We start from the raw sequence: 26,375 nt of genomic DNA on the forward strand, positions 1-26,375 counted from the left end.
TGATTCTACCTTTAGGTACACAATTGATATAAAAACTGAAAACTTTAACTCTTTTATAGTATTTAACAATCCAAAAAGAGAAATAAAAACCTTGTTTGCTCATACCCACAAAAGAAAATGGTCATGTATCAGGCTGCATTTCCTGCAAAATAACACTAACTTAGTAGAGCCCTGGGGACTGTTTTCAAAATTCTATCATACAAAATACCTCATTTGATCCTAGCAACCTTTAGGTAAGAAGGGGAGAAAAATATTATCTGACCTAACAGAGGAGAAACAGAGGCTAAATAAGATTCCAAGCAAGATTAACTAAATCCAAGTCTTCCAATTCATACAACTTGAAAACTTCACTCTTCTCAAATACTTAAATTTCCAGGTCCTTCATATCAGATATAAGACTGCATTCATTCGAAATTATTAATGGAAACAAAAACATATTAAATATAAAATATGGGATTAGTTAACACTTACCCTGTCCAGAAAATTTAACCAGAGAATGATTTCCGAGAGCTGCTCCCTGACACTAACCTGTATGTGCGGCTTCATCTGCTTCCAGGTTACAGAATGAACAACGCCTTGGTTGAGATAGTTGAATGCTTGCTGAAGAACACGGGGAGCTATATACTCTTTCTGCCTATACTGGTCTAAAATTTTTAGTAGTACCTACAGGAAAATAGGAAGAGAAAACATAGGAAAACACAAACAATTTTAAAGTTAACAGGATGGGCATTTTAGGCATGACATAAAACCAACGCAGAAGTCAAAGAGATAAAAATTAACAGATTTTTAGAGAAGTAAATATTTTGTGAGACAGCACACAAGCTGTTTTAATTCTTAGATAGGTCCTTGCGATATTGAACTGAAGGGTGTCTCACTGTGATTTCCAGCCATTTATCCTGCTTCTAACCTGTGGAACTACTCAAAATAAGTCTATACACTCTTCCACATACTAGCTCTTCAAATAAATTAAGACTCCTGTCAAATAGTAACAGATTTGACTAAGTGAACACTGAACACATCCATATAGCAAGAGACACCATAAACATATTTTAATATTTGATAAAGGTGCATTTCAACTGAAAGAAAAACGGTAAGTTATCCAAAAAACAGTATTGGGACAGCTGACTAGCCCTCTGAAAAAAATTAAGGTGGCTCCCTAACTAAACTTCACACCTAAATAAATTCCAGATATTTCCAGGGAAATATTTCAACAGCAACAAAAAATGAACCACATAGTAACTAAAAAAGAGTGTGGAAAATTTTTATTTTATAATCTCAGACCACGGAAAGTCTTTGTAGAAATACCAAAAAACTGAGAAGTTATTTTTTTTAATATTGATTTTTAAAAAAAGATTGTTTCTAAGGAAAGAACCATGCCCAAAGCAGCTGTGAGGGCCCAAGGACATGCAGTCAGAGGCTGCACTACAACACAGTCCAAGTCTTCCAATTCCTGATCTCCAGAGCCCTTCACTACAGCAAGCTTATCACTGAACTGCTGAATAAGTAAAAGGGGTTCTTTTAAAACATGTACAGAATTTATAAATTCAGAACATGAATTCAGTTCAAGTTATATTAAATTCAGGTTTATAAAATTTGTCAGAAGTCCTACTATCACCTAGAAACTCCTTCTGCAATGCAGGCTAAAAATGGATGCTACTAAACACAGTTCTTCCTAATACAGTTGCTGTTCACACAAAGTGGAGGTGGTCGCAGATGAGACACAATAGTAAAGAAGAGAACAGTTTTTGACTAAAAAAAAAAAATTTTTTAAATATCAGGAATATATACTTTAAATGACCAAGGTTCAAACAGTTTATGACATGGATGCAACAGCATGAAATTTAAATGTGTGTGTACATACATGTTTATGTGATGCTGGAAAACCTCTACTGAACACACCAGAAGAGGGCATCAACTTTAGGATGCTTACTGGGGTTTAACAGCAGTGGAAAGAGCAGAAGACAGAGCTAACCAGCTCCCTGATTATCCTAGTATCCAAAATGAATGGCTGAATATATAATTTTATTCATCACTCACCAATTTTCCCTACAGACTTTCTCATGGGCCAACAAAATAATCTGTGAGAAAATTATAGCCATAGCTTTCCTGAATTGTTGCAAGGTAATTTTTAGAAATGATAATCCATAAAAGGAAGTATTCCATCTAAGATGACAGGCTTGAACTTTCTATCATTGACAGTAAAGAAGACTGATCTGCATAGATTTATAAAAATCTAGAAACACCCTTTGTATCATGAAAGCCTTTTACTATGTCTGATTAATCTTTGCTTCCTTAATATAGCCCTGACACAGCCAATGCTCAATCACTACTGAATTTCATTTGTTGAAATAGAAACAAAAATTTCATGATTCAAACGGCAATACAGATAGTCTTCACGCCCATCTATCCTTTGTAGTTTGTAAATATTAATATCAACTTGGATTATTTCTCAAGAACTCCTAATTTTCACTGTACAGAATGGTTCCCAAACTTCCACAAATATGTGTAACTTCTCAGCTGAAAGTCTTAACTTCTGAGCTCAACTCCTCTTGAAATAGATCAATTCCTATTACCTAAATCTTCTGATATAAAAGCTTAGAACAAAGAGGTGGGGCTCCAACAAATAGAGGGTAAGAAACTCATGTGAGATCAGGAAGTTAACTTAAGAACCTGATCTAATACTGGCGACTGCTACACAAGTATCAATCAACAGACTTGAAAGGTTTCAGTCCAGCATCTAGGAGTCTAGAAGGGACATTCTTGCAGTAGCTACCCTAGGACATTTGGTTCTAAAACTGACTGCACTGTATTAGATTCCCAGAGCTGCCATTTCATCCCCCTATAAATATGTATTAACATGTTTGTAAACTACTTTTAAATGGATAGAAGTGACTTAACTACTTTCAGTAGTAACCATGCTTCTATTTAAAAAATGTAAGTTTATTACCTGCTGAATTCCCACTGCATAAGTTTTCAAAAAGAATTCGGAAAATTCAAAGTATTCTTTTGTGACATTTCCTGGGCTTCCATATCTTAAAATACAAAGAGAAAATGTTTAAATACTGCAAATTTTAGAAACAAAGCATGCTCACCAGTTTAAATACTTGTTGAAAGATGTATTCTATTGGGAAGGAAACTAACATTTTACCTTTTTTTCACAAGCCCCAAAATGAAATTATGACAAGCTGTACTTAGACTCCAGGCCATACTTAAAATTTCAGACAGAAATATCATTTCTCGATCCTTTTTACAGAGAATAGAAAGATCCAGAGAAGACTGTTCACCTTACTATGATCTCAAAGCCAGTGATCACAGTTAAGCCTGCTTTAAAACAAAGCAGAGGGTGACTTTTTGCCCTCTGCTGCTCTAAAGAAAAATAATCATATACTGTAGAGCATCAAGGGACCTATTCAATTTTATTATATCCAATACTGAAATACCAACCATAGATTGTAAATCTAATAACCAGAATTACCGTTCAAAGAGACGAGCTACAATGTGTAATGCCCACTTCTTACACTTCCACCAGACTAATTCTGGTCTATCATCCTCGTCAATCTGCAGAGTCTCCTAGGAGGACAAAAACACCCAGATAAAATTCCCACATAATGAAAAGGTTTGTGTGACTAACAAAGGCAGAATAAATATTGATACAAATTAAGTAAAATTAAATGTGAATTCAGACTGCCAAACAAATGCAAATTCTTACTTTATAGATTGCTAGGTAGGAATTAAACAAGCAAATTTCAACCAACCAGTGCTGTTGTTTTATCTTCTATCTTTTAAAAGGCCCAAATAAGTAGAAAACAAAACACAAAATACCATATCCCTCAAGGAAACTCTCTGAGATGCCAGAAAAGTTCTATATCTTGATCTGGGTGATAGTAACACAAGCGTATGTTTGTCAGAATTCACTGAACTGTTCACTAAGTTCTGTGCATTTATGTGTATAAACTAAACCTCAACATAATTTGTCCCAAGATATGGGCAAAGGAAGGAATACTGCACATTTGGAGACAAGCTCAAAATTTTAAATATTTGATATATTTTAATTTAGTTAATTTGATTATTTGAGTTAATCTGATAGATGAAATATAGTATCACTGTAACTACAGATAAAAATGAGACACCATCTTTCACCCATCAAACCGGCAAACTTAGAATTTAACAAAACAGACATTCTCAGTCACTGCTTATTAAAGTATAAGCCACTGCACTGTTTCTGGAAAGCCGTTTGCAAGGTCTGTCAAAGTCTTGCACAGGGAATTATAGCTATTACATTCTAATAACTTTTAATGGAGTATAACCTATAAAAATACTGAATCACTACACTGTACACCTGAAACTAATATTGTATACCTATACTTCAATTAATTGATTAACTAATTAATTAAAGATCTGTCAAAGCCTTAAACACTGCTAAGAGGTTATCCAAACAAAATAATCATGTATGTGCATAAAAATTTAACTACATCCTTATAGTTAAAACACTAAAAAACTAAAACAACCTAAATATCTAGCAAATGAAGCATTCAACAAAAATGACACAATGTAAAAAACTTCATAATCATACAAAATATTTACAATAGATTTTAAGTGAAAAATGAACTTCAAAACAGTACCTATCTATACCATTTTTACAAATATAAAATGATTGCTCCTCCTAACAAATTTCATTAATCCTCCTTTTTCTGTATACCCTTTTAAATTACTTTTTAATAAGATTTTGTCAGCATACCCTTTTTAATCACTTCTTCCTATAAAGATTCTGTAATATTTTTTGTAGAAAGAAAAAAAATATGGTTGTATATAAATGTAGAGAAAAAAAGACAAGAGGAATAAATACCAAGTTTTAAAAATGGTTATTTTTAGTAGGATTAGTTATTATTTTATTAATTTTATCTGAACTTTCTAAAAATGAGTATGTATCATTAATTACTTTTATTACAGTAGTAATTTTTTTTTTCTAAATAGCAGGCTGGTATAATAAATCAATCTACCACAAATAACCCAAACCCAAGTTTTCCCCATTCTTCTTAGGAACAGAAGCCCTTTCTTACAGGTGGAACAGTCCTGTCAATAATAGTTCGGAAGATCTCCATCCACGCTGTCATGGTTTGGTTATTCACCAGCTGAAGAGGCAATGCATACTGAAAACAAAGGACAACAACATCAGACAATAATTCCTCCCCTCTAAAAAATCAGCAATTTATCTATATTGAAAGGTTGAAATATATGAAACGGTTAACACCTGACCATGAAATTAGTAATTTCAGGTGGTTCAACCTAAAATTTAACTTAAAACAGTTCTATAAACATATGTATGTAAATTAAATTTTTTAAATCTAGAAAATATACATGCCATGAATTATTTCTCTAGGCTTTTTTTTTTTTTGGCCGCACTGTGCAGCACAAGGGGTCTTAGTTCCTTGACCAGGGATCGAACCTGTGCCCCCTGTATTCAGAGTGTGGAGCCTTAACCACTGGACTGCCATGGAAGTCCCTAAGCTACTTTTTTAAGTAAAAAATTATAATAATACAGTAAGGCATCATTTGTTCAACATGAGATTCTAGATAAGTGATTTTTTACCATTTACCCCTTTGTGTGTCAAACTTTTCATTTTTCCAGCTTTATTGAGATATAATTGATATATAATACTATGTATGTTTAAGGTATAGAACAAGACAATTTGATACACATATACATTATGAAATTACTATCACAATAAGGTTAGTCAATACTTCCATTACCTCATAAAATTATCTTTTTATTTTTGAAGTATAGTTCATTTAAAATATTATATTAGTTTCGGGCATATGAGTGATTCAGCATTTTTATAGACTATACTCCATTTAAAGTTATTACAAAATAATGGCTATATTTCCCTGTGCTGTACATGTTACTTATTTATTTTATACATAGTAGTTAGTGTCTCCTAATCCCATACCCCTATCTCAACCCTCCCCACCTCCCTCTCCTCACTGTTAACCATTAGTTTGTTCTCTATAACTGTAAATCTGTTTCTGTTTTGTTATATACATTCGTTTGTTTTATTTTTTTAGATTGCACATATAAGTGATAAGAGTATTTGTCTTTCTTTGTCTGACTTATTTCACTAAGTCCATCCACATTGTTGCAAATGGCAGAATTTCATTCTTTTTTATGGCTGAGTAATATTCCATTGTGTATATGTAGATACACACACCACCTCTTTATCTATTCATCTATCGATGGACACTTAGGTTGCTCCCTTATTTTGTCTACTGTAAATAATACCACTATGAACACTGGGGTGCCTGTATCTTTTCAAATTAGTGTTTTCATTTTTTTCCAGATATACACCCAGCAGGAGAATTGCTGGATCATGTGATGGTTCTGTTTTTAGTTTTTTCAGGAACCTCCATACTGCTTTCATAATGGCTGTACCAATTTACATTCCCACCAACACGTACAAGGATTCCCTTTTCTCCACATCCTTGCCAACATTTGTTATTTGTAGACTTTTTGATGATAGCTATTCTGACCAGTATGAGGTGGTATCCAGTGGTTTTGATTTGCATTTCTCTGATAATTAGTGATGTTCAGCATCTTTTCATGTGCCTGTTGGCCACCTGTATGTCTTCTTTGGCTAAATGTCTATTCAGGTCTCCTGCCCATTTTTTAATTGGGTTGTTTTTTTGATATTGAGTTGTATGAGCTGTTTATATATTTTGGATATTAACCCCTTATTAGTCATATCCTTTGCAAATATTTTCTCCCATTTAGTAGGTTGTCTTTTTCGTTTTGTCAATGATTTCCTCTGCTGTGCAAAAGCTTTTAAGTTTAATTAGGTCCCACTTGTTTATTTCTGCTTTTATTTCCTTGCCTTAGGAGACAGATCAAAAAACAATTGCTATGATTTATGTCAAAGAGTTTTCTCCCTATTTTCTCTTCTAGGAGTTTTATGGTTTCCAAGTCTTAATCCATTTTCAGTTTATTTTTGTATATGGTGTGAGGAAATGTTCTAATCTCATTCATTTACATGTAGCTGTCCAGTTTTCCCAGCACCACTTACTGAAGAGACTGTCTTTTCTCCATTGTATATTCTTGCCTCCTTTGTCATGGATTAATTGACCATAGGTGTGTGGGTGTATTTCTGAGCTCTCTGTTCCGTTCCATTGATCTATATGCTTGTTTTTGTGCCAGTACCATGCTGTTTTGATTACTGTGTCTCTGTAGTATAGTCTGAAGTCAGGGAGCATGATACCTCCAGGTTTGTTCTTTTTTCTCAAGATTGCTTCGGCCAATCAGGGTCTTTTGTAAATTATTTGCTCTAGTTCTATGAAAAATGTCATCAGTATTTTGATAGAGATTGCATTAAATCTATAGATTGCTTTAGGTAGTATGAACATTTTTACAATATTAATTATTCCAATCCAAGAACACAGAATATCTTTCCATTTCTTTGTATTGTTTTTAAATTCCTTCATCAATGTTTTATAGTTTTCAGAGTATAGGTTTTTTACCTCCTTGGTTAAGTTTATTCCTAGGTATTTTACTCTTTTTGATGCAATTGTAAATAGGGGTGTTTCCTTAATTTCTCCTCCTATAATTATCTTTTTTTGTGGTGGAAACTCATTTTAATGACTTTAATGAAAATCTTTACATCATGAAACATTCAAGAAACATTTTTTCAATTACTTTCCTCTACACTGTGGCATGAAATCACAGTCCACTGTATTTCAGTGTGCAACCCCACCCCTACTACACCTTGAGCTACAGGAGATGAGGCATAGCACCTCTGCATCCAAGCAGTCCAAAACCTACTACACACTAAGGACATAATGTTAAGTAAAGCTCACAGTCTAGTTGGGGGGGTGAGGGGGAACACATTTAAACAAGGAATTACAATATGGTATGATAAATAGTACAGATAAAAGCAGTATAACGTTGATAAGGGCACCCGTGAGGACCACCTAATGCAGCCTGCTACTATCAGAGACAACTTCCTGGAAGAAGTGATATGCAAGCCAAGACCTGGAGGAGCACAAATTGACCAGGGCATAAAGGGAAAGGAGAATGCTCCAGGCAGAAACACAGTGCCTTAAAGGCTCAGAAGTGACAGAGGACATGACCTGCTCATGAAGCTGAAAGAATTTCCATATGGCTGGAGTGCAAAGAACAAAGCTAAAGCTAAGTATGGTATAAGATGAGGCAAGAGATGAAGGGTTTTATAGGCCATGGGAAAAAGTTAACACTTTGTTCTAAATGCAGTGGGGAGTCAGTTGGCTTTACGATGGGGAACATAGGAGGAGCAGGCTAAGGCCTGGGGGAAAGTAACAATGAGTTCACTTCTGGACAAACGAGTTCTGAAATATGTATGGAATATTCAACAGTCCTGTACACAATATTTAATAAATGCTTAGACAAAATCAATTTCATTGCGTCATACTTTCTAAAACATAAATTTTTCTGCCTCATCCCCAATTGTTAGACAATCACTTTTTACTTCCATAAACACTGTAACTGTGCCTCCTAAAGCCTTCTAAATTTTTGCTTCCAGGATTTCCCACTAAAGAATATTACTGTATTAGCATATAATAGATTACTAAAATGGTTTAAAATGATGAGGGTTTTTTTCTGGTTTTTTAGGTTTTTAGCACATACATGTTGAGAAAAAAAATTTTAGATTTTTGTTCTCTTAGCAAACCAAGTAGAAGTAGAGGTTTTAAGAAAACTATTTCATCAGCCTCTGTCTCACTTACTGATTCCTGGCTATGCTTCTCCCAATGGGGAAAGGGAAGTCTGGCTCTGAATAAATGGGATATTACTATATCTAATGGCAAAACATCTCACTGAATAAAAAATATTTGCCAAAAAGTGATTCTCCTGAGGAAGATTTCTGAACAGAAAAACAAAAACAAAAGCACCATACATCTTCCTACCTTATTACTTTTAAAAAAAGAAAAAAGAGGATGAAGGAATGTTTTCCTAGTAGTCTAGTTTCTTCTCTTTTCTCAGATGTGCCTCCTTTCCCTTTCTCTCTCCCCCAAAAAAGGCTAAGCTGAAAAACAAGGAAAATCTGCCTTGGACTATCTCTATTAAAAGTTTAAAAGATGAGGCTAAAAATATAAATCTTTATTCAAGTGAAATACTCTAGAACAGTATGAAAATACTTAAGTCAGAGAGAAGCCAAGAACAAAACCAAACTATCTTGGCTCTCCAGCCTGATGAAACTACCCTCTTGCCGTGACTAATTTAACTAGAAAGCATGAAATAAAGCCTTAATCCATTCAACATCAAACAGTTTAAACTGACAACAATTATTCTTCTCCACCCAGATCAAAATAACTTACCCAAGTCTTTTGAGGATTAAATTTTAAATATTTTTATATTTAAAACATTCCATATTAATGTTCTTTATAGCTTTCAGGTAAGAAAAAGGCAGTATTTTAAATGAAGGTAAATGAGGCACTCAATCTTGTTTGTTAGCTTTAAATGGGTCAAATGCAAAGAAACTACCATCAATATGATTTCCCAATTAAAAAAAAGGAACTCTCAGGGCTTCCCTGGTGGCGCAGTGGTTGAGAGTCCGCCTGCCGATGCAGGGGACACGGGTTCGTGCCCCGGTCCGGGAAGATCCCACATGCCATGGAGCGGCTGTGCCCGTGAGCCATGGCTGCTGAGCCTGCACGTCCGGAGCCTGTGCTCCGCAACGGGAGTGGCCACAACAGTGAGAGGCCCCCGTACCGCAAAAAAAAAAAAGGAACTCTCTTCTTTTCCTTCCTCTTCTCCTATAATCATAACTAATTTACAGGCAGAATGCTATGGACAGATTAGTCAAATTATCAGGTTTCAGGGAAGTTAACTACCTTGTTTCTTCCATACCCAGACTTCAGACACTAGGGGTGAAAGGCATATGGACACTGAATCTCAGCTCTGCCACTCAGATAACCTTGGACAATTAAGTTGACCTCTCAAAGTCTGTTCTCTCATAAGGATTTTTTTAAAGAAATACATGTGAGAATATACAATATGTAATTTTTAACAATAACTGACACTTACTGAGCACTTTCTATGTATCAGGCAGAAATACAAGGCACCGTATTTGTCTTCTGCTATAGAAACTTACCTGCACAAGTGCATAAAAGATTTTCAGGATCTGCTTCTGTATTAATACAGAATAATGTGAGGAATCAGAAAGGAGCTGCATGATTTGTTGCTGAATACGAGGCAGAAATATTTGCATTGCTGCTATAAGAGGTTCTCTTTCCTCTGCTTTCTTATATCTACATGAGCAAAGACAAAAAGAGAGAACAATAATTTCTCCCCCCCCCCACAAAAGAGCTATAAACAATGAATGAAAAATAATATTTTTAAACTATATAAAGCTATAATATTCCAAACACTAGCTTACATTTTCTGTTTGGATTGCTAGAATAAACTTGAAAGGAACTTTGAAAAAGCATATCCCTGTTTTAGGCAGAATACCTAAAATCTTTCTAGAAAGATTTAGACTAGTTCAAAAAAATCCAAGACAGTTTTGCAACTTTCCTACATGAATTTTTCTAGTACTTAAATTAATTTTCACATACCACAATTCTTGCTATAAAATACAAGTTGATAAACAGTTCAAATAGACATTCCTATTATGTAACAAATGATGTGGTGGAAAAAACATTTGTCCATCTACCACCCTACTTTGAGAAGTTAAAACAGTTTACAAATTTAGGTGCTCTTAGGTCATTTTAACAAGTATAAATCTAAAATATACTCTAAAAATCATTTTAGAAGGAAGACTACAGGACTTTGCATGCAGAAGCAGCAATCCCCTTAGAAGCTAGAAAGCAATGCTATTAAATGTGACACTAGTCCCACACCTCCCAAGCAACTTTTATAGAAAAGAAAGTCACTAGCAAAGAAACTTGAACATTTTCTACCTTGCATCCAAAAAGGTAAATGTTTGGTTTACTTAATGATGTGCTTACTTAAATATAAATGTTAAGGTACCTCTCCATCAAAATTTCCAAGGAAAACTGTTAATAAATGGTCCTCTGAAACTAACAAATAAGTTTGAGAAGCACTAACTTAGAGATTAGTACATTAGCAGATTAAAGATTCTGTGAAAAACTATAGTAAATAAACATGTTTAACTGTGTTTAATCCAACATTTCCCAATCTAACCTGATTCTGTAGAACACCCATAGCAGACCCCTCTATGCAATGTAATTCTTCTAAGTAACAGGAGGCTGGTATCTTCAGCCAATAGAAATCAACTTACTCATATGTCTTCACCAGTTGATACAGACATAATAAACTGCCAAGCCAGCTTCCACTGCTCTGTGATTGCAAGTAATAGTCTATCTTGTCGACTACCGCTGGCCAGTGACCAGGGAAATCGTATTTAATGATGGCACGGAGACACATTGTTAACTGGACTCTATAAAGTGGGGGGAAAAAAGTCCAAAATCTAAGTAGTTATAAATATCAGGCTTCAAAGACCTCTAATATTGTACATAAAAACACTCTGATTCCTATTTACTTACATTATATAGATATTTATCTGGGGTGGAGGGAAAAAGAGCAGTCCTATAAAGAAAAACCTATAAAGTCCTATAAAGAATTTAAAAATAAATTCAGGGACTTCCCTGGTGGTCCAGTGGTTAAGACTTCACCTTCCAATGCAGGGGTTGTGGGTTTGATCCCTGGTCGGGGAGCTAAGATCCCACATGCCCTGTGGCCAAAACACCAAAACGTAAAACAGAGGCAATATTGCAACAAATTCAGTAAAGACTTTAAAAATGGTCCACACCATAAAAAAAAAAAAAAACTTAAAATAAATTCATAAAAAATTTTCCAAGAAAAAGACAATGAATCCAGCCCAGCTCTGTAAAATTTCCCAGCTTGTTATATTTTGTATTTTGGTTATTATATCCTAACGGGGAGACAAAACCAAAAAAGTATTTGATCATTTCAACTGGACAAACTTAGCCTAAAAATGGTCAAAGTAAGTAAAATGGAGGCCTACATAACAGTGGGAAACATCTCTGTGAGCCAAACCCTGGAACCATTCATCATCAGTTCCCAGTCACACAGTATTTTGCACCTATCACAGCTTCCTGAGATCCTAATTTTTGTATGAAGTAACAAGCATTAGCTGGTAATTCCTGAAGAGGAATGCTAAGAACTATTTCCAAAGAAATAAAGAAAAAAGCAACAGGAAAGACATTAAAAAAAGAAGAAACCTGAAAAGTGAAGGTGAAATGAAACTGCAAAGTGAAGCTATGAAAGATGTGATCTCATAACACTTAGGTCAGTAATCATTTCCTCAATTGGATACAACTATAATTGGGATTGAAAAGAGTGAGGGGAAAAAAATTTCTGTTCTACTAACTATTAGTATGTCCTTACATGGTCACTTGCAAATGGATGGAGAGTGAATCTAGCTAAATCAGGATTCCACAGTGCCAAGAAAAAGATATGTGTTCAGTTCAACAGCCAATAACTTGATTTCACTGAAATGAAACAAACAAATAATGCCTTTTCCTTGCAAAGGATCTTTTCCAAATATAATTGCAAAAGATCCTTTGCAATACTCTTAAATAAACTTTGAGAATATTTCTTTAAGAGTAGTTACAGGGCTTCCCTGGTGGCGCAGTGGTTAAGAGTCTGCCTGCCGATGCAGGGGACGCAGGTTCGTGCCCCGGTCCAGGAAGATCCCACATGCCGCAGAGCGGCTGGGCCCGTGAGCCATGGCCGCTGAGCCTGCGCGTCTAGAGCCTGTGCTCCGCAACGAGAGAGGCCACAACAGTGAGAGGCCCGCGTACCAAAAAGAAAAAAAGAGTAGTTACAGTTAAGCCTTCAGGACATAAAAGAAGCAAAGCCACAAAGAACTGTCTCATAATAAAGATAAAGATAACCTCTTGTGCCACCAGCAGCTGTTCTAAACAACAAATAGGTCATATTTATATTCAATAAAACTGAAACTTTTCATTTTTTTAATTTCATCTTCAGGTTGACCCTCTTTTTTTTTTTTTTGCTGTACGCGGGTCTCTCAGTTGTGGCCTCTCCCATTGCGGAGCACAGGCTCTGGACGCGCGCAGGCTCAGCGGCCATGGCTCACGGGCCCAGCCACTCCGCGGCATGTGGGATCTTCCCGGACCGGGTCACGAACCCGTGTCCCCTGCATCGGCAGGCGGACTCTCAACCACTGCGCCACCAGGGAAGCCCCTAGGTTGACCCTCTTAATCCTTTCTCAATTCCAAGCTAAGCAAAGGATGTTTATGAACAGCCATCCTTTCATATATTAAAGTGTAGAAGCATTGCTTGCAAGATTCAGAGAGATTTGAAAATGTAAAGATTTTGACAAGAAATGGACACATGATTGTACCACAGGGAAGCCAGTGCCACATGGCATTTGGGCAACCAATGAGAATGATGATTTTCTTTCATCAATACCCCTATTTTCTCTTCTTACCCAAACAACTGCACAAAGAGGTGTTCAATGTCCACCTTCCTCACTGTTATCCTCACACTTTCTTCCCTTTCTTCTGCTTATGCCAATGTACATTATACACTCAGGGATAGGTTACATCTAATCTCTTGAAGTTAAATGATTTCATTCCCCTACCTCAATTTCATCTATTTCCCTCCCACATTTTCAAAAGCAACCTAATCACTTGCTCATGGTGAAAAGAATTTGTTTCTCCTCTTTTAAGATTGCATAATTTTTTTGACCTACACCTCTGCTATCCACTAAGGGCAAGTACCAGCTACATGCACACACCGTAATTTAATCAAAATTAAATTAAAAATTCGGTTCCTCAGTTACACTAGCCACATTTCAAGTACTCAGTTGGCTTCTATGCCACATGGCTAAATATCAGACAGTGTGGATATAAAACATTTCCATCACTGCAGAAAGTTCTATTGGACAGTGCTGCTTTACAGCATCTAATCTAAATTTGAAAAGCCAAAGACAATTCTTCTAGTTTGTATTTTCTCTATCCTGTCTTCTTCAAAGGAAAAGAAGCTCAGTTCATAAAAACGAACAAAAAGATAGGTAAAGTGTTACAAAAACTGGTAGGTTAAAACCCCCAGAAGTCAATTTCCCTGTATCAGGGAAAAGAAAAGCAGATAGTAAAAAGTCAAGAGCTCATAACTAAGAACATAGGTTATTCACATAGCAAGGATCTATACAACAATTTTCGTTAGATTTTTGCCTCCACTCTTTTTGTGGCAACTTATAGAAACTAAATTTTTTTTCCAAAATATTTTGAGGCAAAGAATTACAAATGCAAAAACAAATAACTAAAACTGTATTCTTTGAGTGCCCATCTTCATTACTTTATCTCTTTTAAAAAACAAACTTGAGGCTGATGATTAAATCCAACCTCCCCCATTCATATATTTTGGGCTTCCTACTAAGCATATAGAAACAGTATAATGTACCTCACTAAATCTGGAGACCGAATTATTCCTTCCACAATATTATCACGTATTTGCTGGCGATCGTTTTCATGAATGTTAAATGGAAATATTGCTTCTCCTGGTGGAGGTTCTCGGTCCGGCCAGTACTGGGTCACCATGTTCTTCAAGTAAATGGCAGCTAAGTCAGAGAAAAAAAAATGCTGAAGTAGCAGTATCAAAAAGATGGCTTTCATTCAGCTTTACAGAGCATGAAAGGCTAAACCCTTCAATGCTAAACATGATACCCAGCAAAAATGGAAAATCTTACAGTTATAAATAGCCAAGAGGGGAAGGGAAAATGGATAAGAATTGAAAGTTTCTCTTTAGCTAGTAAAGCAAGTCTAAGCAGAAAACATCTCATTAAATCAAGCTTCCAGAGTTTACATGACAGAAAAATGATCCAGGAACTCAAGTATGCATACTTAGACTAAACACAAGATGGTCTAAATGAAACTCTACTAAGTACTTTGAGACCATAAGAGTCATACTGTTCATAATGCCTAATACTGAACTGACAACACATGAAATTCTACAGTCCTTCGTGGAGATTGCTTTTTTTGTTGTTTTTTTTTCACTGGCTATTATCTCGCACTACTATTTTGAAATACCTATAGTACTGGTAATTTTTATCTAACCCTTTTGAAATATTTGCCACTTGTAAATATAACAATAAAGAAAAGGACATCAGCTTTCAAATATTTTTGAAAAATCTCAGGAAATTTCTTACCTGTTTATTTCTATCAAAACACATAATCAATGATTCTGTTCCTATTCTTTTTAATCATCAACATTTAACAAAAGACTTCTAAAAGAAGCTAACATACTGCTACAGAATTTTGATAGGGGGTGTTAAGTTTTCTAACCATCTCAGCTGAGCACTGAATGTAAATTAATACTGACTTATAGTGTCATATTCTTACATATACATAATATATATGAATAAAGAAAGGTGATCTGCAAAGCATTATAACTTTCTTCCCTTAAGTTTCTCCTCTCCCTTCTCCCCTCCACCCAATCCTCCCTTCATCTCAATTTTAACATAAAGTAAATTGCCTCGTAAAAGCATTATACCACAGAGAATAAACCAATATGTTCTACATTGGCTGTAATACAACAGAAACCCAATGAAATTATAAACCTGACATCCTACAAGGTCTTCTTTCATTAGTTTTGATTCAACACAGGTCTGAAAAAGACAATTTCACCTAGGATTTCCATTTTTTAGGATAAAAACAAAAATTATTTGAGAGAGTGAAAGGGAGGGAGGGAGGGAGGGAGGGAGAGAGAAAATGTGTCTATATGTGAGAGAGTTTGGGTTTTTGTCTTTTTTTAATTCAGACCACACAGTCTCTGGACTAAGTACCATCGTTTACCCCAGTATATTTATTTTTTAATATTATAGTCATCAGCAATAAAAATACATAAACTGTTGAAAAAAATGAATAAATGATCTAAGAATATGGTCCAACCTGTCAGCAGTTCAGACTGATTTCATGAGATTAATCTTTGCAAAAAGAAAAATCAAAAAATCAATATATTATACACACCGTTTTAATCCCTATAGAACTAGTCTTGAAAATAAAAAACAACTTTCAGACAGCAAAGATACAGACATGGTAAAATCATGGACTTACTCATAATTCAGTCATTAAATGCTATTAATTTTATAACTAAAAAATATTTTTATTATGGGACACCACAAGAGATGGCCTATATAAAAGGCACACTGACAAATTTGTATATGTTGGAATAAATCTGCAATTAGTTAAAATAAAATTGAACTTAATGAATAATTTGAAAAGAGAATATTAATTACTCTCATGGATAATCATGGATTACTAAAGATAATGAAGGAAATATACCAAAAATAACTGAAACTGTACCAATAATCTAAAAATCTCCCTTTAATCATTTAATTCAAGTATCTAACATTTGCCAGAGCTAAGAAAATACAAATATCTTAATTCATTCATGAAGAAATTAAGTATTAAAATTTGCTTTTCTGCAGAATCCACTCACAATTTCAAGCATCTTAAGTTTGAAATTAGTTGTAAAACATACAAACGCTTCTCCCCTTCTCAAACACAATAAATCATCACACACACTCTATCCTCAGAGCCACCACTACACAGATCAACTGGGTTCCATAACCTCAAAGGGGAAAGGATGCCATTAAACTCTGTGAAGCAGAATGCTGTGCTTTTCTAAGTTGATGTTTTTAAGCTTTTCCATTTTTCATAGTAATTTGGTAGCCCCTCTCTCCTTCTCTCCCTTGTTATTACTTTAATCTGTTAAAGGCTAGGAAATAAGGTAACAAAGTGTATATATTATATATCTAAAACAAGATTAAATAGATTCTGAGTATCCTACAAATAAGACACATTAGTTTTCACAAAAGAGCTTCTTGAAGTGCTTCTGGACTGATCAGAGGCAACTTTCTGCTTATTTCTAGGTTTTGTATTCTGGAACACTGAGGTTAACCTTAATAATGCTATTAAGCTTACCAATCAAAAGGAGAACAGTGGAGCAAACATCCAAATTTATTTTTTTGGCTTGCCAATATCAAAATATTACATTTATTTCCTATTTCTTCACAGTAAGGTAATAAAGGACATTCACTAATGAGCTTGCTTGATAATAGCAAGAATATTTTAGAATTTCCCACAAACAAAATAATCAAGCACTGAATATTTTGCAGAACTAAGTATTTCCACTTAATATTAGCATAATTTTTTATACAGGCTGATATTTTTTCATCAAAGATCATATCATTCTTTAAATGTCATGCTAAAATGATAAATTATCTGTCTGGGTGTCACCATCAGATTCTTGGAGCGTTTGTATTTTAATAATAGATTAAATAGAACAGAAAATGTATTAATGGCACTTAAATTTAGGTGATAATGTAGAAGTCTACACAGTATATTTCAGACTGTCTAATAAAATGGATGCTCTAAAGTAGAAAGTTGTCCTAATAAATTAGGACATGATCAACCACCAAGACAAACCCTGTCATGTGGCTAACAGATTTGAAATCTACATAAACTATGAAGAAAAAATTGCCTTTAAATGCTATTTACATTTTATATCAAAACTTAATTACCTAAGTTATTAAGATTTAAAGTTGTATACAGTTGGTGAGGACATGGGGAACCCAGCATTCTAATGCACTGTTGATAGAAAAAGCAAGTAAATGCAACTTGGTGATAAGATTCAAAATTCTAAATGTTAATATCATTGACCTAGTACTTCCATTTGTTAAAATTTATTCTGTGAAACTATCCACACGAGCATCCAGAGATATGTGTCCAAGGATGTTCATTTCAGCATTGCCTCTATCAAAAACCACAAAAAAGGGGCTTCCCTGGTGGCGCAGTGGTTGAGAGTCCGCCTGCCGATGCAGAGGACACAGGTTTGTGCCCCGGTCCGGGAAGATCCCACATGCCGCGGAGCGGCTGGGCCCGTGAGCCATGGCCGCTGAGTCTGCGCGTCCGGAGCCTGTGCTCCACAACAGGAGAGACCACAACAGTGAGAGGCCCGCGTACCAAAAAAAAAAAAAAAAAACCCCAGAAGTCAAAAAGGGACAATAAAGGAAATGTCCACTAATATCAGATTGCTTAAATAAACTATGGCAGTTCTAATTCAAAGAAATATTGAATAACTGTTACAAAGAATGAAGTATATGTACATGTACTGACATGGAATGATGCCCCAAGGGTATTAGGTTAAATGAAAAAAAAGGAAATTATAAAATAGCATGTGTAATACAAACAGATTTTTGTTACTTTTTAAAACCAACCTATCTACAGAAAAAAAAGAATTAGAGAACCATGCACCAAAGTTGACGGTAGATATCTTTGGGGGTGGGATTAAGAGGAATCTAATAATATAAACTGTATTTTTGTAATGTTTATATGTCATATAAAGAAGACATATTAATTTAATAAATTGCTTTAAGATCTTTAAAAATGTTTCTACAAAGCTTTATGGGAAATTCACAATGGCCCTATAAACACTTAGGTTATTAAAATAGGTTTCACTTAGCAAAATGTGGTTTCAAAACAGCCCTATTTTATAAAACAAAGATTAAATTGAGAATTGTGGTTTCAAAAAACTTACATAGAAGTCTTATAAACCTTATTAAAATAAAAAATAATTCCACCGTGAATGTTTTTCCATAGGTTTTTCTTAACCACAAATGGATCATTTAGAAACTCATGTTTTTCCAAAACTTAATGATTCCCTACATTTATATTCTGTTATGTTCAAGTAAAACTAAATACTTTTATCAGTATGTATAGTATAATCCCATTTCTATATTGTTCATCTATCCTTCTACCTGAACACATGCAAAGACTAACGTTCACCCAATGTTAATGATGGTCATTTCTGAGTGATGAAGGTCAGGTAATTTTTTTCTACATTTTTGTTTCTATTTTTCTATATTGCCTAAATTATTTATTAGTACATATCACTTACATAATTCTTTAAGTCTCTTCAATTACATATTTTTAAATTAGGTATTATCATTTTACCCCTTTTATCATGAAATTATTCTCTTTCCAGGACTCATTACACTCTAAGACTTTCTCCATTTTTTAACCTTCTGGGTTTTAACTACCAGTTCATTAAAAAAGCAAAAAGAAGAATAATACACATCAGGGAACTACCTAAGATCCCACAGACTCAAAAGTAAGTTTCATGTTTATAACAAAAGTCCTGCTCCCCAATCATGTGGTTAAGAACACCTGTGCAAACCTTATCTCCATGATCTGATGCATGAATGGAACCAAATTAATATATACAAATTCATGGTCTTAATCTATGGGCCCAAAGGCAAGGCCACCAGGAATGATTAAAAATTAGGGAGATAAAGCTATTAAAACTGGGAAAGCTAAGAGGGAAAAATGGCAAGGTTACAGAGAAAAGGAACTGTAGCTAGAAGCTAGAAGGGAGAAGAGGAAAGAAAAAGCTATGGTAGATTTAAGAGCTCAGTATGGACCTCTAAATTTCCAGGGAAAAAGAGAGTGAGATTTTAAGCCATTAGAAATACTTCATGTGTGTTTCCTACGTTTTCAAAGAAAGCAGATATTTAGAAATGAAATAAAACACTAGTCCTACTTTTACGCATAAATAAACTTATAAAGGATTAAAAAAAAAACAACTCACCTGCCTGGCGTACTGGGAATTCCACATGGTCAGAGACTATAATCCGAAGTAAACTGGGGGCAAAATTGATAATCTTGTAAGACTGAAATTACAAAGAAATATTTTATAAAAAAATAGGGCAATATAAATGAATAACTGTTAGCACTCTGTTTCTGAATACATTACTGTCCAAATAAAAGAAAAACTTTTACAGTGAGAGAAACTCTCCAAAGCCAAATGAAGATTACTAAAATACTCCAAGTCAGAAAGATTTACTTAGAATAAATTGATGAATAAATGAGTAAGAAGAATTTTATGTTTTTTGGACATATATTGTCAAAATGCTCTCCGGAAAGGGTGCAGGAATTTACACTCCCAAGAGTAGAATATGTGTGTTTATATATCTAATATATCATTCCTTCAAAACTTTTAAACCTTATTCATATTTTAAATTACATTTATTCTAGCTTGAATTTTTTTTCCTGTTTGTTGGCTATTTGTTTTCTTCTACAAATTCCTTTATCCCCTCACCCTTTTGTAAATGGAATATTTGTTTTATTCTTAATAAATTCTAGGAGCTATTTTATGAATTTAATCTCAAATTTTTATTTGACTTATACATTGCAAGTGTTTGTTTCCAGCTTATTTGTGCTTCAATTTTGTTTATGGTATTTTTGACAAACAGGAAAACATGGGCTACAGAAAACAAGAGATCCAACACAGAAAACGGACAATGGCTGTGCATGAGCTATAGAGAGGAACCAGTCCAGACTGGAACAGTGTGCTTCACAAGACAGTGTTGAGAGCTGTCGTCACCAGCTGCTCTCTGTTGCCAGAGCATCTTTTTTTTTTTTTTTTATCTGTTCAACAAATTTTATTGAGTACTGATTATGTTCTAGCCATCTTTTTTGTTTGTTTTTACATCTTTATTGGAGTATAATTGCTTTACAATGATGTGTTAGTTTCTGCTTTATAACAAAGTGAATCAGTTATACATATATATATGTTCCCATATCTCTTCCCTGCCAGAGCAGCTTTTAAATTTGACAATGCCCAAGTGAGCCTGTGCTGATGAACTGCCTGCTGCCTGGGCCATTTCTCCCCATAGACATGTTCTACTTTGACCTATTCCTGAGTTTGGCCATGGTAACTTTAGAAGCAAAAAAAAAAAAAAAAAAGAGAGCAGCCTATTCCTTCTGATCATATACCCTCCAGATGTCTAGTACCTGGACCTAGTACCTGTCTAGTACAGGCCTGCCACATTCCCAGAGCTTACACTTGGCCTTGCCGACTGACATTCCCAGAAAAGACTCATACTCAGTGAGGCTAAAGCCAGACCATGACGCAGAGTCTTTTCTGCTTACCTCCTCCCAGGAGCCTGGATCTATGGTGCATCCCTTTCAGTACACCACTAGGTTTATGCATACCACTCCATTTTTTAAATTTATCACCTTTCCTATTATATGTAATGGCATTTATTAAGATAAATGTTCAGGGACTTCCCTGGTGGCACAGTGGTTAAGACTCCACGCTCCCAATGCAGGGGGCCGGGGTTCGATCCCTGGTCAGAGAATTAGATCCCACACGCATGTCGCAACTAAGAGTTCACATGCCACAACTAAGGAGCCTGTGTGCCGCAACTAAGGAGCCCGCCTGCCACACCTAAGACCCGGTGCAACCAAATAAATACATATGAAAAAAAAAAAGATAAATGACCAAAAATTTGGAGAAAACTGGCATCTTTAAAACATTGCTTCTTTCCATCCAGGAACATTATGCTTTCCAAGTCTTTCCATATCCTTGAGTAAAATTTTAAATTATCTTATAATTGCTCTTCCTTTCATCCTGTATAAACCTCAAAATCTTAAATCTGTTGTATATAAAGTAAATTGAAACCACCAGAAATTTAAAGTAGTTTTTAAGAAAACAGATTCTTTTAACAGCAGTTTACAGGAGTCAAAATTAAAACAGATTTAGCTCAGGCTCACCTTCTACATTTATATTCTTGTAAAATAACTCACGTTTATAACTTGAGATACTGTAAGATCCTGTAGTGGATCAATGATTGAAACATATATATTGTTTAGTTCTAATCTACATAGTTTACTTATTATACATAAGTACAAAATAACCTTTACACTTAGATTAATACTACTTATTTGGAAGTAGTTATAGTGGAGACTTTATTTCAACACTGTTGCCACTGTACACATTTTGGAACTCCTCTTTTTACAACTGTTTGACATTTCAGAGAACTTCTGCAACTTTTTGTCTTCTTTCAGCCTTGATTCAATCAACATTAATCTGACCAGCTAAAACATTCAGTGGTAAATTCAGATATATTCTCATACTACTTTCCTTACAAATATTTATCCAATTTTCTACCCTGGGCTTCAAGTTTCTAAAAGATAATAATAATACTATCTCTCAATGATTTCTTGAGGATTTTGGTTCATACCTGTGAAGTTTTCTGAAAATAAAGTTTCTGAAAATAAAGCTTTCTTGCTTAGCTAAATTCTGCATTTTATGAGAATTCATTTAAAGCAAAACCTGATGTTTTCCCACTCTGCCTCGTTGCTCCCTCAACATTAACTTTTCCAGTCCTCCAACACACCAAGTTGAAGGCCTTTACTGAATTTGCTCTTCCCTTTCTTCCTCTCCCAGTTCATCTGGTTCACTTCTTCACAATATCTAGGTCTCTGCTCAATGCCATTCTTCAGAGACTGATCACCCTACTTATACATTCCAACACTCTCTCTAGGGCTTTACTCTTTATAGCACTTATAACCTAAAATTGTATTATTTACTTTTCTGTATCCCCCACTAGAAGGTAAGGTCCATGAGAGCAGAGTCTTGTAGTAGTGCCTGCAAATAACCCGATAAATATGTTATTCACAGAAGCAAACTCTCTTAAAGGGCAATAAAAATGATACATACAGATGCATGGAAAAGGAGAGATTCCAAAGTGTGGCAATGAAAGTAAATATCTTGATTTCCCTTTTGAGGCCATGATTTATTAAAAGAAGACATCTTTCTGGATGAGTTACTGGAAAAAGATATCTACCCATTCCTACTTCCCTATGCTGCTGCTAAAGGGACTGCTGGGTTTAAAGACAATGATGAATGTGTACAGGATCCATTCTTAATATCCTTCAATAAAACTGAAAACACATTTTTCCAGAGAAACAATATTGGCTATAGCAGTCAAGGAGCCAGTCACTGGTAACAGAAAGATGTTGGCTACAGAAAAATATAGTTCCAAATAAGAATGTATCCTTTGGGGCTTCCCTGGTGGCGCAGTGGTTGAGAGTCTGCCTGCCGATGCAGGGGACACGGGTTACTGCCCCGGTCTGGGAAGATCCCACATGCCGCGGAGCACCTGGGCCCGTGAGCCATGGTCGCTGAGCCAGCGCGTCCGGAGCCTGTGCTCCCGCAACGGTAGAGGCCACAGCAGTGAGAGGCCCGCGTACCAAAAAAAAAAAAAAAATCTAGGTGCAAAAGAATTTATCCTTTGGAACACAGGCCATTATGTTTTGAAACTGCTTACTCTTCTAAATGGCAACTGACAAATCAATCAGTACACTGTAGAAACTGCCCCTATTTCCTATGCAGAGAATATTTATCGTGGGGGAACCTAGACTAAAATATTAAACGAGCTGGACCGTAATCATTTATGGTAGATTACCCACCTGTTTATTCAACAAAAAAGGAGGTTACAGTGGTGGTAAAGGATAAACATACAAAATCCGACATTAAAACCATGTTTTATTAGAAGGTTATATGACATTATACTTTGGTCTTCTACTTACAATTCAAAAAATACTTAGAGCATATTACAATCCAAAGCATTATACTAAATATAAATGCTAAATGAGTGACATAGCAATAAGCTACTTTTAGAAGTTGCAGAGGAAATTGTGGTCTGTGATTAGTTGGGTGGATATGGGGCAGGGCAGAGTGAGGTTGGAATGGATTTGGATTGAAATACCACGAAGAAAAGGGTAGAATTGGATCCTAAATGTCTCTTGCAGTTCTGTAGGCTTTCCTACCTACCTTTTCCACTTCTATAAATTCAACTGCACTTATATACTGATTACTCAGAAACAAAGCAAGGGTAGGCTAACAGAGGTAGGGTAGTACAACATGATAGCAAAGACATAATCCCTGTCAACACTATCAGTATAACATCTGGCCTCATTGTGAAGAGAAAGAGGCTAACTCCCCTGTTCATACTGGTAGAATGCAAGTTCAGCTCTTGCTTTGTTCCTCCTAACCAATGCCTGGATTACTACTCTTCTAGCCAAGCAACATATAGTACTTTTACTCTGCAAAGCCTGGGACAGGTACTGACTTTAATTTTCCCCTATTCTGAGTGAGAATCCTTTTCTCTTTGAAGCACCAATGCATTCCCTTTGGGCTTCAGTTCAACTCAACCTTCCCTCCAGAGTCAGTGTTTTCACTCTCCCTCTTATCTCTTGGAAATCCTGGATTGACACTTACTCCACCCAGATTTCCCATTAAAATAATCCCTTTCAGAGATTCACAATGGATATTTGCACTTTAAAGTCAACTCCAACCAAGGAAAACCTAAGTGAACTCCTACAGAAACATTTACTTAGGACAGTCGTTCTCACACTTTAGGAAGCACAGAATCACCTAGCTAGCTAATTAAAACATAACTGGGCCCCATCCCCAGAGTTTCTAATTCTTTAAGTCTAGAGTGAAGCCCCATAATTTGCATTTCTAACAAGTTCCCAAACGATGTTGATGCTGCTCATCCTGGGCAACACTTTGAGAACCACTAATTTAGGTATATTCTTTTACATTTTAAGGATTACTGCAACCTCAGACAGCTGTCAATCTATCCCGGGGGTGGACCTTAATCCGTACTTTTTAGTGAGAGGTCTCTGATTCATTCTTACAGGTGAGGAGTAAAATACAAGCTAGAGTTTGGGATCATTAAATTTGGAAATGTCGGTAGTATCGCTGGAACATGGTCAAGGCTAGTTAGTAAGAATAGAGGATGGGTAATGAAAGAAAGTCTCACACATTTTACCGTTTATAAGAAGTCCCTACACTTACTACTCGGCGAGTCTTTCGCAAAGCACTAACACCATAAAAATTGCCTGTTCTTCCCAGAGCACTCTCCCGACAGCATTTCTCCAACGCTCCAACAAAACTCTGCCAATCAGTGTCTAAACGGTCCTGCCAACCCCACAGAAGCAGGCGATGGGCAGGGTTTCCCACAGCAACACCTAAAAAGAGCTGGGTGTGCAGAAAAGCTGAACTCAGATTTGAATTTTAAGTGAATTTTCCCACTAAGCGTACTTAAGGAAAAGAAATCACATCCCGAAAACACTAGCAAAGCTTGCTAAAGCTTCTTTTTGCGGACCAGGCAGGCTGAACAAACTGCACTGGGGAAGGAAAACGACATGAAAAGATGCAAAGGTGGCCAACAGGTGCGTGAGCCGTTGAAAAAAGAGCCGGAGAGTGCGGCGCCACTGGACCCCGGGGCGGGGGCTGGGGCGAGGGTGGAACCGGCCGAGAGACGCGTCGGGGTCTGGGGCCCGGGGCCCGGGTGGGGGTGGAGATCAGGGGCGCCGAGGAGGGAGAGTCCGGCGAGCCGGCGGGGGGCGCCGCAGGCCTGCTCCTTACCTGGTTGAGTTCATTCTCAGCTGCAATCCGCAGCTTCGGGTCGATGGTGCCTTTCAGCGCCTGGATGATCCGGTTGAGGTCCATCTCCCCGGGCGGGGGCTCGGGGGGCCCCGGGCCAGTAGGCCAGACTGCAGCTTTAGTTTTTCTTTTGACCCTCTCAGCCTCCCCCTCCGCGACCCTTGCACTACCTCACTCCCCACCCCCCGCCACCGTCGCCACCTGCAGCCACTTGCTGCGCCACTCTGACTCCGCGCCCCCTGTCCTCCCTTTCTACCCCCAACAACTCGCTCTCCATTCACCCTTTTACGACAGCCGGTGGGAGGCGGGAGAAGTAAGAAGAGGAAGCGGCGCCTCCTTTACGGCGGCCTCTTCCCCCCGGGCGTGATGCTATGGCCGCCCCCGCTGGCGGCCACCATGCTACTGTACGGAAAGTAGTCTCGGCTTCTTTCCCGTAGGGAAACCGGTTTCACTGGCTCCGGTAGGCGACAGTCTTGCTACCATACGGAAAAGAGCCTACCGCCTCTTCGGAGATCCGGAAACGAGCTAGCTAGGTCTCTTTACAGCTACATCCAAATTAAGCATATATGGATGGCGTGGCACTTTTTGTTAGTCTGAGCACTCTTTGGGCATTACAACTGAGCCTGTTTCAGGGCAGACTTGTTGGGACCTTGAGGTCATCTAGCCCACAGAAGAACAAGGCTCCCTCAGTCTGTGGGAGCCATCATTCATTCATTCACTCATTCATTCACTGAACGGGTTTTTTTTTTTTTTTTTTCTTATTTATTTATTTTTGGCTGCGTTGGGTGGGCTCTAGGCACGCGGGCTCTAGAGCTCAGGCTCATTAGTTGTGGTGCTGGGGGCGTAGTTGCTCCATGGCCTATGGGATCCTCCCGGACCAGGGCTCGAACCTGTGTCCCCTGCATTGGCAGGCGGATTCTTAACCACTGCACCGCCAGGGAAGTCCCTCACTGAACGTTTTTTAAACATGTATTTTTGGGCCAGAGTACTACGATACTTAGGCACCACATTATAACAAAATGAATTCAATGCAGGTTACTATGAAGGAACTTACAATGTGATAGAAGAGACAAATGTAAACAGAAAAAATATACTTAGAAAGTAA

At 36.5% G+C, this 26,375-nt stretch overlaps 1 protein-coding gene across 2 annotated transcripts in view; it reads right to left on the minus strand.

Annotated features, from left to right (window-relative positions):
• IPO8 (importin 8) overlaps nucleotides 1-25,410 on the minus strand; it is a 70,188-nt gene extending 44,778 nt beyond the window's left edge. The window contains exons 1-9 of one of the 2 annotated variants that reach the window (XM_082851069.1): nucleotides 25,253-25,410; nucleotides 19,619-19,700; nucleotides 14,432-14,588; nucleotides 11,262-11,420; nucleotides 10,113-10,269; nucleotides 5,061-5,150; nucleotides 3,476-3,570; nucleotides 2,948-3,032; nucleotides 529-663 (exon numbers count right to left, since the gene is read on the minus strand). In XM_082851069.1, the coding sequence (XP_082707195.1) occupies nucleotides 529-663; nucleotides 2,948-3,032; nucleotides 3,476-3,570; nucleotides 5,061-5,150; nucleotides 10,113-10,269; nucleotides 11,262-11,420; nucleotides 14,432-14,588; nucleotides 19,619-19,700; nucleotides 25,253-25,336 (1,044 nt within the window). In that variant the 5' untranslated portion in view covers nucleotides 25,337-25,410. Of the gene's footprint in view, nucleotides 1-528; nucleotides 664-2,947; nucleotides 3,033-3,475; nucleotides 3,571-5,060; nucleotides 5,151-10,112; nucleotides 10,270-11,261; nucleotides 11,421-14,431; nucleotides 14,589-19,618; nucleotides 19,701-24,709; nucleotides 24,885-25,252 lie in introns of those variants that run through there. The other variant, XM_082851070.1, reaches the window with a different exon arrangement.
• Between the last annotated feature and the right edge of the window lie 965 nt (nucleotides 25,411-26,375).

Source organism: Leucopleurus acutus (assembly GCF_964270905.1).
Source record: "Leucopleurus acutus genome assembly, chromosome: 11".
NCBI lineage: Eukaryota > Metazoa > Chordata > Mammalia > Artiodactyla > Delphinidae > Leucopleurus > Leucopleurus acutus.